Here is a 16075-nt window from a genome sequence, read left to right as displayed (position 1 = left end):
CAAACGAATACCCTCACATACACAGGCCCAGATGATGTTGCGGGGTCGAGCAATGTGTGACTTTAGCCCTGGGAACAAGTATACCTCCTCCAAGTCGATGTTTTTAAGTGTTACTCAGCTAAATTTTGCCGAAAAGCGGAGTGCAATCCAAGAATTATGGCTACTGAAACGGTTTATAAACGGGCTCCTATTAGAGGAGAAAATCCAGATAATTCCTCAAAAATTGGTGAGTTATAAGACTAACTATGAAGGTATTATTTGTGTAACTTTTGGTTAAAACAATGGTGATTTAGTGGTGTAAATAATCAGACTTCTGAACTGTACATCATTCACCGGTCATGGTCGGATCGAATGATGAAATTGACCACCTGAACTGACATTTTTAGATGGTCACATGTTCACTGCATGATGACAACAAAGACCGGATACAGTAAACACCAATTCATAAACAAAGATAACTACATGTACACATAACTAACTCTTCTTCTTCTTGTCTACCAATGCTTTGCAATGCTAATTTTTATAATACTATTAGTATCAGTAAATCATTGTAAATGTAGTATTTTTAATAGGGGAAAAAAATTGCAATTAAAAATAAGCCCCAAAAATGCAAATTATTCTTCTCAAGAATCTCAGTTTTTCTATAGGCCTACTCGACTAACGTAACCCTCCTCCCGACGACCGCCAGCGGCCGTCGGGAGGAGGGTTACGTTATCGCAACTATACATACTCCGCCATGGTCCACTGTCTGTACTCTCTTTTTAATTTAAGTTATTTATGATTAATCATATTAATTAGACTTAGTGTTGATTAATTAATAAATAAGACGCAAGAGCAATCATGCAGTTATGATAAATTGTGCTGGGGGGGGGGGGGGGGGGGGGGGTTGAATTTTACATCTTTCTTTCAAATTTAATAACGTTTGTTAATTTTTCTTTTTTGAATCTGCAGATGAGTCACCACCTGATGACCAGCCGGGTAAAACGACCAGATCTTTCATTATTCTTGCTCTGATATTCTTCTCAGCATTAGGTTTTATGACGTTTGTTTACTACAGTTTCCCACAACTGGATCCGTAAGTATTAGTTAATAACTAAAAAAAATCGACAGCATAAAATAATATTTGGAATTGGAATATGTAACAAATCTATTGAACTGTTGTAATGTTGCAAATGTCGCTGTTGTGCCCTTTGCAAGGTTCCACTTCAAACTTACACAGGCCCGCAAACTTCGTTTTTTAAAGGGCAAGGGCACCAAGGCTTTTTCTTCTTGGTAAAGCGCACCATATGAGGAAATTGCAAATTTCTAATGGTATTTTTTCAAGGGCACCAAGGCAATAACCAGGGGGCATGGAGGCAATCGCCTTCGTTGTCTCCGTTATGTATAACAGGCCTGCTTACATTTTTCTTCTAGATGTTCCCCTTACCAGAGGAAAATTGCTGGGTTCTTTCAAGAGTGAAGTTCAAGACCTTTCATTCAATGATCGCACCTTGCACGTATTCGCTAGCTTGTTCATTGAAGATTGCTAACCATCTAAATGTTTGTTTTTTTCTCTGCAGAGATGAGGTCCAGTACATCAAACTGCCAAGAGATATTGAAGATGCCAAAGCACTAGGAAGAGTCTTATCTCGCTATAGTAAAACGTACTACGTCACTGTCTTAGTGGCATTCTTCATAACTTATATATTGTATCCTTTTGTATCTTGAGTTCAAAGCATTTTGAATCAATTAGTTTGTTTGTTTGTTGATTTGTTTTTTGAAGGGTACCCTACTTGCCTGATGAAATAGCTTGAAAAAGTCTATTAAGCTGTTAAGCCTCCACCATATAGATTTACTCAATAAAATTGTCCCTTTTTTCCAGGGACCAAATATCATGGCTGAATTAATGAAGAGATAGCAATTAAGAACACTAAAAAAATGATTCTATCTTGTATTCCTTAGCTGTTTTTAGTTTACAGACATTTGCAATTCCAGGCTCCATCTTTCTCAGCATTCTGTCTGGGTTCTTGTTCCCATTCCCTCTTGCATTACTCCTGGTTTGTTTGGTAAGTACCACTAAATAAATGGCATCATTAAAAGCTTATTATTTAAAATTTTGATGGGTAGCAACTATTTTTTGTCCATAACCACATGATACTTCAAAGTGAAATGATTCACAAAATGTACTATCGAAAGCTGCTGTACCTCTCTAAGCAAGGAAGTTTTTCTAGAAGAAAATTTCCTGAGTCACTAAAATGGAAATAACAAAATGGTTTGTTTTTGTTCTTTTTAATCTGCAGTGTTCAGCCATTGGAGCGTCTAATTGTTATTTAATATCCTACCTCGTCGGTGTACGCCTTGTTATGAAGTATATACCAGAGAAAGTAGAGAGTTGGTCTAAAACGGTGAGTTACGTGGCTTATTTCATAGTGATTAATGTTTTCAATAACAAGCAGTACCTACCAAAACACTTGTTTGTTCACTATTGTGTTTTATTTATCCAAAAACAACGTCAGATAGAAATCTTTTGAGTAACTGTTTCCATTTGTACTTTGTGAATTGTTAGAAATGAAATGAAATAAAAACTTTGCAATAATTTATGCAGCAAAAAAAAGCAGATGGCCGTACAGGAAAGATAAAGATCTTCATTTTTAATTTTTGTTTCTCATTTTGACATTATTTGTTAGAGATCAAGGAAGGGCAATGTTTAAGTTTTAAGCAATGGGGCCAGATAACTCGTATTAACCGGAAAAGTCCGGCTGACTTGAGTTTTTCCATTGAGTAAATGTACCTCCTTGACGAAAAACATACTATCTATGTAAAATTTAATTGTGTTGATTATTGAAGCATACATAATACCATAAGACAAAGATCTGTGGCAGCAACATGAACAGATCTTTGATGCTCTGAAAAAGTTGTTTCAATTCTTAATTGATATTAGGGATTCTGTAAATCTTTCCTCAAAAGGCTACTTTGTTGAGTGCAGTGTACGATGGATCAAGTTATAACAAAGTTCTAATATACAGTATTATTTCCTTTTTGTTTTCCAGGTCGCCAAACAGCAAGAGCATCTGCTGAACTATATTATTTTTCTACGAATCACGCCGTTTCTGCCTAATTGGTTCATCAATATTACCTCACCAGTCCTCAAAGTTCCCATTACACCATTCTTCATTGGGACATTCTTAGGTATGTCAAGTGTTTTTGTTAGTTCAAACATTAATGTATCTTTTATAAAAATGATATCTGAAATAAAAAGTCCCTGGCTACCGCTTCCAAGGTTGTATCGTAACTTGGGTGCGATCCCCGGCTACCTAGCAGTTGTATGGCTTCTGACTTGCATCCCGAACCAAGAGTAGGGTTGCTCTTCTTAAATGAGGATGAAGCTCTAAGAGATTATAAGGTCACTTATAAAACATACATTGTTAGTACATCCTGGCTGAATAATGATCTTCTCTTGTGTTTTTTCTAGGAGTAGCTCCCCCGTCATTTGTAGCAATTCAAGCCGGAACTACTTTATATGACTTGAGTCACTATGGAGACACTGTATCATGGACTTCAGTTATTGTTTTAGCCGTACTAGCTATTGTGTCTATACTACCCGTTATATTGAAAAATAGATTGGGTAAGAAATTTGAGTAATAATTAACCTCTGATTATGTCTATAGCACCCGTTTCAGACAGGCGCTCTACAGTCACGCCAAACCAAATTCTGAATTGAGCACATGAAAAGTTTGACGTCTGAAATAGTTAAGAGTGACTGGACGTGCTAGAAGTCGAAAGATCGACAGTTGCAGTCGTTCGGAATGACTCTGAAGCGCCTTGGTTTCAGACGTCGATCTTGTCATATGAGCCAAGCCAAAGTAAATGTTATGTTAAGTTCGCCTGTCTTAAACCAAAATTTATTTTGGTTGACCTAGAGTCGCTTCTAATCTATTTGGTTCGGCGTGACTCCGGCACGCCTGTCTGAAACGAGTGTTATTCAACAAGGTTATTTTATTAGGGATGCGTTTTCACTCAATGGCCAGCAATCCACCAAAAGCAAGTTCAACTGAAACAGTTACTGAAGTAGTAGCTGAAGTATTACGAAAAGTCTGCAATAAAAAAAAAGGTGAATTCTATTTGTAAAATTTGGATTAGAATGTTGTAAATGAGGACTTATTAATCTTAATCTATGGTGTATCACTACGTCAATTATTACTTTATGTTAGCCCCCAACCTTGGCCCAAAGTAGAACAAAGTCATGGAACTTAACTTGGATCATTTGTGTTTATCTGTCGTTTACTCCTATTGTTTATTTATTTGTGATGAATAGTATTAATATTGATATATTTAGGTGCATTTTTGTTTTTGGTGGGTTTTTTTTAGGGGGAAGGAGAAGTAAAGGATAGGTGCGTAATATTTTCATTTGGTTAACATTTTGCCGCGAAAAATTTTGTTCTGAAAAGAACTGTCCTGTTTATTAACTATTACCAGGGCGGATGGTATAGAAATTAGACTGGACTACTACTTTAGCTTATAGGATCGTAATTAACTGAACTGCCGCGGAGTCAGTTCTGAAATTGGTCTCAACGTTTCGACTAGCTTGCTCTAGTCATCGTCAGGAGACAGATGTTAATAATATGAATATCTTAATAATATTAATATCAACATAATACCACCCTTTTAAAGTATATATATATACCGGTTAAAGTCATATAGTTATTTTTAATGACACCGAGTAATTGACTTATATGTGGATTCCAGGTAAAATGGATTACATTTCGAGTACATGTACTAAGATCCAGTCAAAAAGATCAAAAGCTCAGGATGGTATGGAAAGGGGATAGTATATTAAAATATGTAGAAAATGTATTCTTTCTATGTGAAACTTAATTCAACTATTTATGTGTAGATCATAAATGGTGATGGCCAACAATATTAATGTATTTTGTTATAAATTATTAGTGTAATTGTGTAGCCATTATTTAAAAAAAATATTGTGTTGTGTACAAACTCATTACACTTTTATAATTAATGTACAACATATTTAAACTGTACCAATTACGTATCGGTATATTACTAATAAATTTTCAAAAGTTGATGTAAAATTTTGGATGTCTCCATTTTGTTGTCCTAAGACAATGATTCTAAACAGACGGGACCATGTAACGTTTGCTTACAAAATACGTGATTCGTGCATTTCATGGCAGGCAAGATACTTCACTCTTCATGTGAGAAGTTTTAGATTTTGTGTCATAAACTCAGGAGATGTTAAACTTGCATCGGGATAGATATGTGTTAGCACTTTACACTATAAGTTCTTTCCAGAGTTCTGTGAAAAAAAATCACATGCATATTACTCGGGTGGGGTTTGAACCCTCAACCTTTGGAATTCTAGAGCAGTGTCTTACCAACTAGACTACCGAGATTGCCCAGTGGCTAGAGGTAGATTGAATTCAATGTTTTAGCAGTGCGTACTGCAAGAGCTATAAAACTGTTGTACAAGTTTGTTGGTTTACATTACGAGGTAGTTCATCGGTTGCGTTCGATTAGCTTCCCTGGGTCGACCTCGCGGTGCTCACTCAGGTGAGCCCCTGACAAGAGCTAATCGAACGATCACACTCGCCCTCTCGTGGTAACGTCATGCTCATCGGGTCACCCCCAAGTGACCTGAGTGAGCCCCTGGAATGACGTCAAAGCTATTCGAACGCAGCGGGGGCACACCCGGGTCGACCCAGGGAAGCTAAACAAACGCACCCATCGGGAGTATGGTTTACTACTGTATAGGTGCTGTATCAATAATAACTTCATAGCCACAGACATTTCATGAAAGTTTCAACTACACACATTACTCAATGTATAATGAATTCATATTTTTAATATCCTTATCATTCATACTGATAAACCTGCAAGCATGCACAGGAGACTATATTCACATGAGATGTACCAAAAACAAATAGAGCATTGCGAGAAAGCAAAACATTAAGCTAAAACAATTTATATTATAAATGCTTCATGTTAAACTTTCAATAATTTCGACTTTTGATCAGAGCCCATTTTTATGGCTTTCCATAAGCAAAGAATCGGCGCTTAAGCCTTAGGAAGCAGGGAATTATGTACTCGCATGTATTTCACGGGTTAGAAGGACATTTTTGCTTATGCGCGTGCGTTCTCCTCGTACTATGCATTCTTTTAATTTATACACAGCTAGCGCAGAAATTTGGTGGTTGCACAGTAAGTGGAGACAGGTAAAAGGAAGTACAGAATTTAGAGGTAAAAAGCGGAGCAATGAAATTGGGCCCTGCTGTTTATACAAAAATGAAAAATCCTGAAAAATATGTAGTTTTTTTTTCTTCATATGGAGTTAATATCTTGTGTTCTAGACATTAAACGACTCTCTACATGCCACAAATAAACATCTTGAAGCTTGGTCATAAACAGGGCTTCAACTTTTAATTCATTTACATCTAGATGTTTACAGGCTTCCTAGATTACAACAAATATAAATCTTGAAATTTGGTCAACAAAAGGGCAATTCAATTCATGGACAGCACGAGCACACAGCATAAATGGATTTTGCAACCCACCCTCTCCAGGACAGCAGCAATGCTTTTAGGAGAGTAAAACAACTCAAGATTGAAAATTACATCTGGAGCTTGACAAGCTCTCTACAAAGCATCTCAAAAAGAAATCTTGAAGTTTGATCAAAACAAGGGAAAAGTCTTTCTTCACTGTGATGTCTCCCTATCTATTTTAAGAAACTGGAAGATTAAGAAAGATAAAAAGTGTCAAATCATGAACTGAGGAAAAAAGTTGAAGACTCACAGTCCTCAACCATGACTTGTTTTGAGAAGTCAGTTTGTCCGATGGTCATTTTGTTAATTGCATTAAAATAAAGAAGTGTGATTATTTTTAGCAAACTTATAAAAAATATGTAAAAACAGAAAATAGTAAGTTTTTTTTCTCCATCCATCTTCAACCCGGCATTACATGCAAACAAATTGTCATTTATAAATGACATCATCAATGACATCGGATGCATCGTCGATGGTTTGCTCTTAAAATATAAAAAAAAATACCTGGAAGTTCTACCAGTTTTAAGCAGAAACTATGCACTAAGCTTTCAAATATTCAAACATTTATTTCAATGAACGTTGATTCATTTTATAATATTCCACGTCTAAAGTTCAGTATTTTCAATTATAACATCCAATTAATTTTCAGTTTCACAGGGAAAATTTACGAGCTATCTACTACTTTTGACGATCCATACAAGACATTCCAAATAGTTCATTTTACTTAGAACATTATTTTACATTTTAATTTTCTGTTTAAATAGATTTCAAGGCACTGGACACCACTGGTTATTTATCAAAATAATTGTACGCATAAAAAAACTAACTTGGTAACAAGTAATGGAGAGCTGTTCATAACATTGTGAGAAAAGGTTCCCTCTGAAGTCAGGCAGTTTTCTCACTAAATATTGAATTGAATTTGAGGCCTCAGCTGAAGACTTGAATTCATTCATCTGAAAGCACACAACTCCGTGTGACAAGGGTGTTTTTTCTAACATTATTCTCTCGCAAAGTCAACAACCAATTGAGTTCAAATTTTCCACAGGTTTGGTTTTTTATATTGAGATACACCAAGGGAGAGGACACAATTACCAATAGTGTCCAGTGCCTTAAATAACGACTCTTGGTGTGCAGGTTCTTGCTAAACTTGGGCCCATTTGTAGTTGCACATTTCCTAGTAAGCAAAATTCTACATTGTAACCATTAACATCAGGAAGTTTTTACATTTTATGCTGTCAAAATAACCAGCTGAATGGATTTAGAGGTTCTACTGAAGAGTTGGGTTTAGTTTTCTTTCACGGACCTGTGTACACTTTGTGCCTGCAGGAAGTACAGGCCCTGTGTCGCAACCATGACATGTCAAAGGTTAAACTGTCTATAACAATTCCAATCCTACAGTCAACCAAACATGCTGAGGTTGTCTCGTGAAATAAACTGCATTTATTTTATACATCATCAACCATTAAAAATGTTTCATTTCAACCCAAATTTCCACACCTGAGATAAAGAATCTTTGATCATTTCATGATAGTCGCTATCGGGAATAAAATTAATACAATTATTAAATTTCAGGCATTTTCAATGAGAGAATTGAATTCTAAGCTGTATTTTACAAGTCAGTGCTTGAAACGAGGACATGAAACAGCAGTTGGGTTATCATCCCTATACCTCCGCTTCCATTGCCCCAACAGTATTCGGTGTCTCACTTGTTTCCTGACTGCTATTTGATGGTTCATTACTTTGTGCATCTCCACCATTGGAAGGAGCATCCACATCTTCTTTATTAAATACGCCACCGTAGTCTGTGGGTAGCTCAGTGCTAGGTTTAGTCGCTTCTTCAATCTAAAATGAAAAACAAACAAATAAACAACGTCAGTTTTTCTTGCAGACTGTAAACAAGAAAATAATGAAGTTCTAACTAAATATAAGTTTTCCTGATACCAGAAAGAACTTGAGGTGTTGTTGAAGAAATGCAATAAAACGACATGAGGAACATTAAAGGCCATGGGCACTATTGGTAATTACTCAAAACAAATATTAGCATATAACCTTTCTTGGTGACGAGTAATGGGGAGAGGTTGATAGTGTAAAACATTGTGAGAAACGGCTCCCTCTGTACGTAGTTTTCGAGAAAGAAGTAATTTTCCACGAATTTGATTTTGAGACCTCAAGTTTAGAATTTGAGGTCTCGAAATCAAGCATCTGAAAGCACACAACTTCGTGTGACAAGGGTGAGTTTTTCTTTCATTATTATTTTGCAATTTCGACGACCAATTGAGCTCAAACTTTCACAGATTTTTATTTTAGGCATATGTTGAGATACACTATGTGGGAAGACTGGTCTTTGACAATTACCAATAGTGTCCACTGTCTTTAAGATGAACAATTTGAAATTTTGAAACATTGAAACAAAGGGTAACCCCAGGGAATAACAACCAGCCCCTTTCACACTATGAACGCTTTACCCCTGATCTTCTCTAGCAATTACCTGGGGAATAGCAACCCCTGCTCTGGAGTAGGGGTAATGGATAAAAACCTGGGTTATTCTGGAAAGGTGCGACCGGAATCCTGTAGACTGGGGACCTAAGTGGGGACAGTGTGGAAGTGTGCCAAGGAAACTGGGGGGGTAAAGAAACACTGGGGCTTCCACAGGGCTGTATCCTGTATCCTATGGGTCTAAGAAATACAGTGTGAAACAGAGCTTTTGTCACATTATCAAAACTGGCACCCCTAAAAAAAGAAACTGACAAAATAGGGCTAGATACCTCAGTTGGTAGAGCGCCGGCACGTTAATCCGGAGGTCGTTGGTTCGAATCCCACTCTAGTCAATTCTTCGTTCAACCCCAAAAATCATTTCAAAATTTGCCCAGTCAGTTTCCCTTGTGGTTTATATTAATATCTGAAACAAAAAGTCGCATCCCCTTAAGGTGATCCCCTGGCTGCCGCTTCCCAGGTTGTATCGTAATTTGGGTGTGATCCCTGGCTACACAGCAGTTAACGGTTGCATGGCTTCGGACTGGCACCCCCGAACAAAGATATTGACAAAATAGGGACTCCGCAAAAATACGGCTAGATAGCTCAGTTGGTAGAGCGCCGGCACAATAATCCGGAGACCGTTGGTTCGAATCCCACTCTAGTCAGTTCTTTGTTCAAACCCAAAAAACATTATCAAATCGTGATAGATTTCTGGTCCTTACCTTTCTGTCTCGCTCGGCAAACTTCTCAAACATCTTTCCATAGAGTTTCTTCTCCTTGTCATTGGCTTGTTTAATCTTATGTTGACAGATAACGAGTTGGTTCTTAGCGGCTTTGTTGTTTGGATCCAGAGCTACAACTTGACTGAAGTCATTCTTTGCTAAGACAGGGTCAGCCATGGAAAGGTTAGCCTGCCCTCGTCGGAACAGACCTTTGATGTTTTTGTCATCGATCTCAAGCGCCTATGACAAAGAAGTATTTAGAAATAAGTCAATTGTGATTTCATTTCATATAATTTCATATAGGATTTTAGGCATAACAAGGTGACGTAACACCATGTGTCAGCTATTTGCTGGGTAGATTATGTTCTTAAGAGAACTTTTCTTGCTATAACTATGGGTCCGTTCGATTAGCTTCCCAGGGTCGACCCTGGTCTGCCCCCGGTACGTTCAAATAGCTTTGACGTCATTCCAGGGGCTCACCCGGGTCAGCTTGTGCCCTGCTTGTGGAACGGGTCACTTGGGGCTGGCCCAAGGTGCATGAGGTCACACCAAGAGGGCGAATGATACTCGGTACTAACCTTATCACATGCTTCAACAGCTTGAGTGAACTCTTCCATCTTGATATAAGACATTGCAAGATTAAGATGTGCGGCCAAAAGAAGCTCGTTTGACGTCTTTTTCTCTTCCTCTGAGAATTCGGAATCGTGATCCAAGTAGTCCGTGATTCTCTTGTATTGCTTCACTGCTTTCTTGTATTCACCACCCTATGCGAAAAGAAATTAAGGTACAAGTTAATAAATGTTTTTTGTGAACTTCACCTAAGCATTTTCACTTTACAAATCTAGTGCACAAATTAGCACAAATCTAATAAAGGGAAAATGGCCACCAAACACAAAATGAACAAAATGCTTTGGGTATAAAGCAGAGTAAGCAGAGACCTAAAATTAAGCCAAAACATGCTTAGTTTCATTATAACAAGATCGTTCCAAAATCTATCAAAATAACCATTCAATTTAACACATTCAGTATAAATTAGTCAATATAAAACATTCACTATAAAACATTCAAAATAAAGCATTCAAAACAAAGCATTCAAACTTAAATATTCAACATAACACAGTCAATATAAAACAGTCAATATAAAGCATTCAATATAAAACATGCAATATAAAATATTCAATATAAAACAGTCAAATTAAAATATTCAATATTCAATGTAAATCAGTCAATATAAAACAGTCAATATAAAGCATTCAATATAAAGCATTCAATATAAAAAATGTAATATAACACATTCAATATAAAATATACAATATAAAACAGTCAATATAAAACAGTCAATATAAAACAGTCAATATAAAACAGTCAATATAAAGCATTCAATATAAAACATGCAATATAAAATATTCAATATAAAACAGTCAATATAAAACAGTCAAAATAAAATATTCAATATTCAATATAAAACAGTCAATATAAAAATTCAAAAACTGTCCACTGCCTTTAAATCAATATGAGTAAAGCCTTATCCAGCGAATGCGATACAAATTGTTTTAGCAATGAATAATTCGCAACAGTTGAGTTGTGCTCATCTCCTGCGAAACAATCGCAACGACAAACGGCCCTGTGACACCAAATTAATTCACTTCGAATTCACAGGTAGTATGAACAGGCTTTAATGATCATCTTATCTAAATTTTTCTTACCTTAAACTTCTCTGTTCCTTTTGTCTTAGCAATCTCTGCTGAGCTCAATTTCTCAGTTGGATTCATTTCCCATGACTCCTTTGCCTGCAGAAAAAAAAATGATAAAACCAAAGATGATAAATTTTAAAAGAAATGCAAGCCTCGAAATATGACACCCTACCCACCCAACTTATCTTTGGATCCTTTTCTTTGTATAAACTGTTTTGTTTCAGTTTCCTTTCCTCTCCAGCGCCTTGGATTAGTTTTCCAGATATGCCGCTATATAAATGCTTATTATTATTATTATCAATCCATACATTTCTTATTCTTTACCTTTTCAAATGATGTGAGTTTGACTTGATATGTAAGGCTAGCATCAGCTGGAATATTGAAGTCTGCGTTCCCGGCTTCACCAAACCCATACTTCGGTTGGAGTTTAAACTCTGCGAGTTCACCACTCTTCATTTCTTGAAGACCCCTTTCAAGTCCTTCAGGTATATTATGATCACATCCTGAACAAAAAATCAATCGTAACTGTAATAATAATAACAATCAATCATTATAACACTTTATCACAGCCTGAAGGGTATTTCAAAGCACTTCTGACTTTATTACCTCTGGTCACTGGGCCATATATTTCATTCCTTAAACCAGCTCAGCTCCCTAGGGAGTATACAGCCGGTGCTGCTAGGTAATCATTCACATAAACCATCTCTTGCTCGCTCTCACAGGTACCCAGTTACACCGGGGGTGGAGAAATGCAATTACAGTTAAGTGTCTTGCTCAAGGGCACACGTGTCACGACCGACCGGGATTCAAACCCACACTCTGCTGAACAAAAACACCAGAGCTTGAGTTGGGTGCTCTTATCCGCTCGGCCACAACACTCTACAAAAGATGTAGGCAAAATTTAGATTTTTAAAATAAATATCTTGAAATCTAGGAATACGGAGAAATAACAGTCTCAATTTGTACCTTCACCCAGGATGAAGCTGACATCGCGATCATCGAAGACACGGTCGCCATGTTTGCCGATAATATGAACTGAAACAAAGCAAGTATTGTAATCATTATTAATTATGTGATTCAGACTTATGGGCACTGGACACTATTGGTAATTACTCAAAATAATTATTAGCATAAAAACTGACTTGGTAACAAGTAATGGAGAGCTGTTGATAGTATAGAACATTGTGAGAAACAGCTCCCTCTGAAAAAACATTTTTTCTAGGAAGGTACTTTCTCACTCAATAATAAAATTTCAGTTAAGGTCTTTTATTATGCATCTGAAAGCACACAAATTTGTGCAACAAGGGTGTTTTTTCTTTCATTATTCTCTTGCAACTTCATTTCAACGACCAATAGACCGATCCAATAAGCTGTGCCCCATTGCGTATTGACCCATCACAACGCAACGAAAGTCGACAAATAAGGTCCAACATGCGTGCACGTATGCTTGGCACGCGCGGCAGATTGTGCAGAAAGGCATTGGAGAGGCTCACGTGTTCTTGCTCACACATGCGTCGTGGGTGGAGCCTAATGGATAGGTCTATTGAGCACAAATTTTCACAGGTTTGTTATTTTATGCATATGTTGGAATACAGCAAGTGAGAAGACGGGTCATTGACAGTTACCAAAGGTGTCCAGTGTGGGGGACCCTGAAAGACAACTTTATAATAGGTGAATTTAGGCATAAATCACATCAAATTACCAGTGGTTAGACTGCAGGACTTGCAATCACAAGGTTAAGAGTTCAAATCCCCCAAGCTAACCGCTGATTTCACAATGACTGGAATAAGTTTTATTATCTAGTAGCTGAATCCCAATTTCTTGATTTGTGTAATTCATAATCATAGGCGTTGAACCAATGTTTGTATGAGAGAGAGTGGCTGTTGCCAGCTTGGTGTTTATAATCCCCTTGTGGGAGTTTGCCGAGTTCTCTTGACAGGAATATCATCTAACCAAGCTATAATTTCTTTGTTACCTTCCAGAGCTGAATTATCTGTTGGTTTATCATACTCAGATCCAGCCTCAAGGGTTCGATGCATGATGCCGCCGTCTTTAGCTTCACTCAAATCTTCTCCTGACCAATCAAAAAGCTCCACCTCAAAAACCAGCGTTGCATCGGCTGGAATTTTACCTTGACCTGTCGAAAACAAAAGTAGGGTTTGATTTTCAAAATTAGAGAAGGACTTTACCACAGGACCAAATGGAAACAAAAGGAATATTCCTTGCACATCACAGACCTATTACCTATTCTGCTTTTCTAACTTTAAACACTTACCATTCTTGCCGTAAGCGTACTCAGACCCACATGTCAGTACAGCAACCTCGCCTCGTTTCATGGTAGCCACGCCCAAATCCCACGCCTTAATCACCCGACCTAAAAAACAAGAACAGTCAAATTTAAGGCGCTAGAAAGTTAAGTTAGCACAACAATAACATCTTCCTCAAACCTGCAATCCTTTACAACCTAAGATGCACTTCTGTTTTCTAACTCGAAACCAAAGACACAAACAAGTTTTCATACAAATAAAAGAAGACTTATTGTGGAAGGATAGGGGTTAACCCCGGTGTTTCTGGTTCCTGACCTAAGCAAGTACTCTTGTTTATGGTTTCCTCAGGCTTGCGAGCTACAGTTTTAAGTTCACTTATGAGGCATATTTGGTTTCATTATCAAAAATATGAAATGATTTGGGGTTGGACAAAGAAATATTCACTAGAGCGGGATTCGAACCATCTACCTTCGGATTAAGGTACTAGAGCTCCAGCAACTGAGCTAACTAACCCTAGGATGTTGGTCTCCCTATTATGTCTTTTTACTTGTAAGCTACGTCTTACCTTCTCCCAACTTGAAAGAAAACTTTTCATTTCTGCGTCTGCTTGAGTCAAACTCCTCTCCGTTTAGCAACGTCCCGACATAATGTACACTGACATTATCTCCCTTCATGGGTCCATCTTCACCAACTCCTGCTTTGATAATAGCCTTCAGGACTCCTCCATCTTTATTAGGGGTGATATCTTCTCCTGTTTCAGCGAGGGGGTGTTTCTGTGGTGCTTGGTCCATTTCTTTCTCAACAGCCATGTTTTAAAACTCTGAAATGAAAGTCAAATTCAACAAATTACACAACTTAAGTATCCGTAAAGGTTCCATACTTTGTAACAATAAGAATTTAATTGTTTCTGGTGTGTTGATTGTTTGGTCATAGACTCACTGCCATGTAAAAATAAGGCCCAGGGCTGTACAAATTTGACTAAAAAAAGAAAGAATGTAAAATCATGGTAAAACATAGAGACATTTATTGTGAACCTTCATTTTTTTTCCACACCATTGTTTATAGTTTCTATACTTTGTATCAATCAATTTATTGCCCTTCTCCAATATACTATTTACTGAAACTTGATTTCATTTATGACTTATGTGTGATTGTCATTGTGATTGTCAAAATTGACAATTAAAGACAGTGGACACTATTGCTAATTGTCAAAGACTAGTCTTCACAGATGGTGCATCTCAACAGTCAACATATGCCTAAAATAACTATCCTGCGAAAATTTGAGCTCCAATGGTCGTCGAAGTTGTGAGATAATAATGAAAGAAAAAAACACCCTTGTCACAAGAAGTTGTGTGCTTTCAGATGCTTGATTTCGAGACCTCAAATTCTAAATCTGAGGTCTCGAAATCAAAAATTGTGGAAAATTATTTCTTTTTTAAAAACTACATTACTTCAGAGGGAGCTGTTTCTCACAATTTTATACTATCAACCTCTCCCTATTACTCGTAATCAAGTAAGGTTTTATGATAATAAATATTTTGAGAAATTACCAATAGTGTCCACTGCCTTTAAAGAAGAAACAAAAATATTTCTTTCTGGAAAATTCCAGAACAAACAAAGCCACACAAAATGAAAAGTGAAGTGGTTGCACTTCCCTTGCAGGTTCGGGTTTCATTACTCCAGCAAGCCAGAGCCATGGCATGGAGAGACATTCGTTAACGGTTAACTTCTTACCTCCCCTTACCTACAGAAATCAGATTTTTAAAATTTCAGACAGCTTTTGGCCCAACTTGTCTCTCTGTTTTGTTACTCACTGACTACTGAGGAGTGAGGCCTGGGAGTGGGACGGCTAGGGGAAAATCCCGGAGGCCGGCCGCTTTAATTTAATTAGCCCCCAAAACTTGAACATATTAAACCTACAACATCACCCAACATGAGTATTTCACTAGAAAAATCTTCCAGTTTTCAAATAAAAATGTCCCTTTGTTCCACTAAAAACAGAGAGCATTGTTTGGTCTTACCTTGGCCTCTTAATTTCTCTACTACTGCGGGTAGAGAATATTAGTCTATTGCGTTTTTACACGTGAGTTGTGGTCTAATCTCTATGTGCAAATCGATGCTGCGTCCAAATTCTTTGTATCATCACCTTTAAAGTGCGACCTCTATCGATAATAAATGGAGAGCTCTTTTTTTATCATCGCCCTCAAAGTGCGACCTCTATTGGTAATAAATGGAGAGCTCTTTTTAATTAGTTTTCTTCAAGGTGCAACTACTGCATCACAACTCTGACTTTGAGTGACAGAGCCTACCGCTTTGAGTGGGTTGCGGGTTTGTGTGTTTTAAATAAGGCCTTGAACTTCTAAAAGGGGCACAGAAAGTTT

General features: G+C 37.2%; 2 protein-coding genes and 1 non-coding gene across 3 annotated transcripts; 2 read left to right on the top strand and 1 right to left on the bottom strand.

Moving 5' to 3' along the window:
- The first annotated feature begins 15 nt into the window (after window positions 1–15).
- On the top strand, window positions 16–3824 carry LOC117305254 (transmembrane protein 41B-like). Its single transcript, XM_033790084.1, has 7 exons — window positions 16–226; window positions 952–1075; window positions 1560–1688; window positions 1952–2045; window positions 2280–2384; window positions 3030–3168; window positions 3452–3824. The coding sequence occupies exons 1-7, from the start codon at window positions 157–159 to the stop codon at window positions 3619–3621; spliced, it is 831 nt and encodes a 276-aa protein (XP_033645975.1). The 5' UTR covers window positions 16–156; the 3' UTR covers window positions 3622–3824.
- Window positions 3825–7576: 3752 nt separating this feature from the next.
- Window positions 7577–15825, bottom strand: LOC117304984 (peptidyl-prolyl cis-trans isomerase FKBP5-like). Its single transcript, XM_033789647.1, has 10 exons — window positions 15716–15825; window positions 14260–14514; window positions 13703–13801; window positions 13403–13564; window positions 12394–12462; window positions 11752–11930; window positions 11440–11523; window positions 10312–10497; window positions 9734–9973; window positions 7577–8378 (listed from the first exon to the last, which is right to left on the bottom strand). Exons 2-10 carry the CDS (start codon window positions 14501–14503, stop codon window positions 8199–8201), a joined length of 1443 nt encoding a protein of 480 aa, XP_033645538.1. The 5' UTR covers window positions 14504–14514; window positions 15716–15825; the 3' UTR covers window positions 7577–8198.
- On the top strand, window positions 9604–9676 carry Trnai-aau. Its single transcript has one exon. It is a non-coding gene; the product is annotated as a tRNA-Ile (tRNA).
- Window positions 15826–16075: the final 250 nt, after the last annotated feature.

The sequence above is a fragment of the Asterias rubens genome, chromosome 22 (assembly GCF_902459465.1).
Source record: "Asterias rubens chromosome 22, eAstRub1.3, whole genome shotgun sequence".
NCBI lineage: Eukaryota > Metazoa > Echinodermata > Asteroidea > Forcipulatida > Asteriidae > Asterias > Asterias rubens.
Note: the sequence above shows the minus strand (reverse complement) of the source record. Positions and strands in the feature narration are given on the sequence as shown.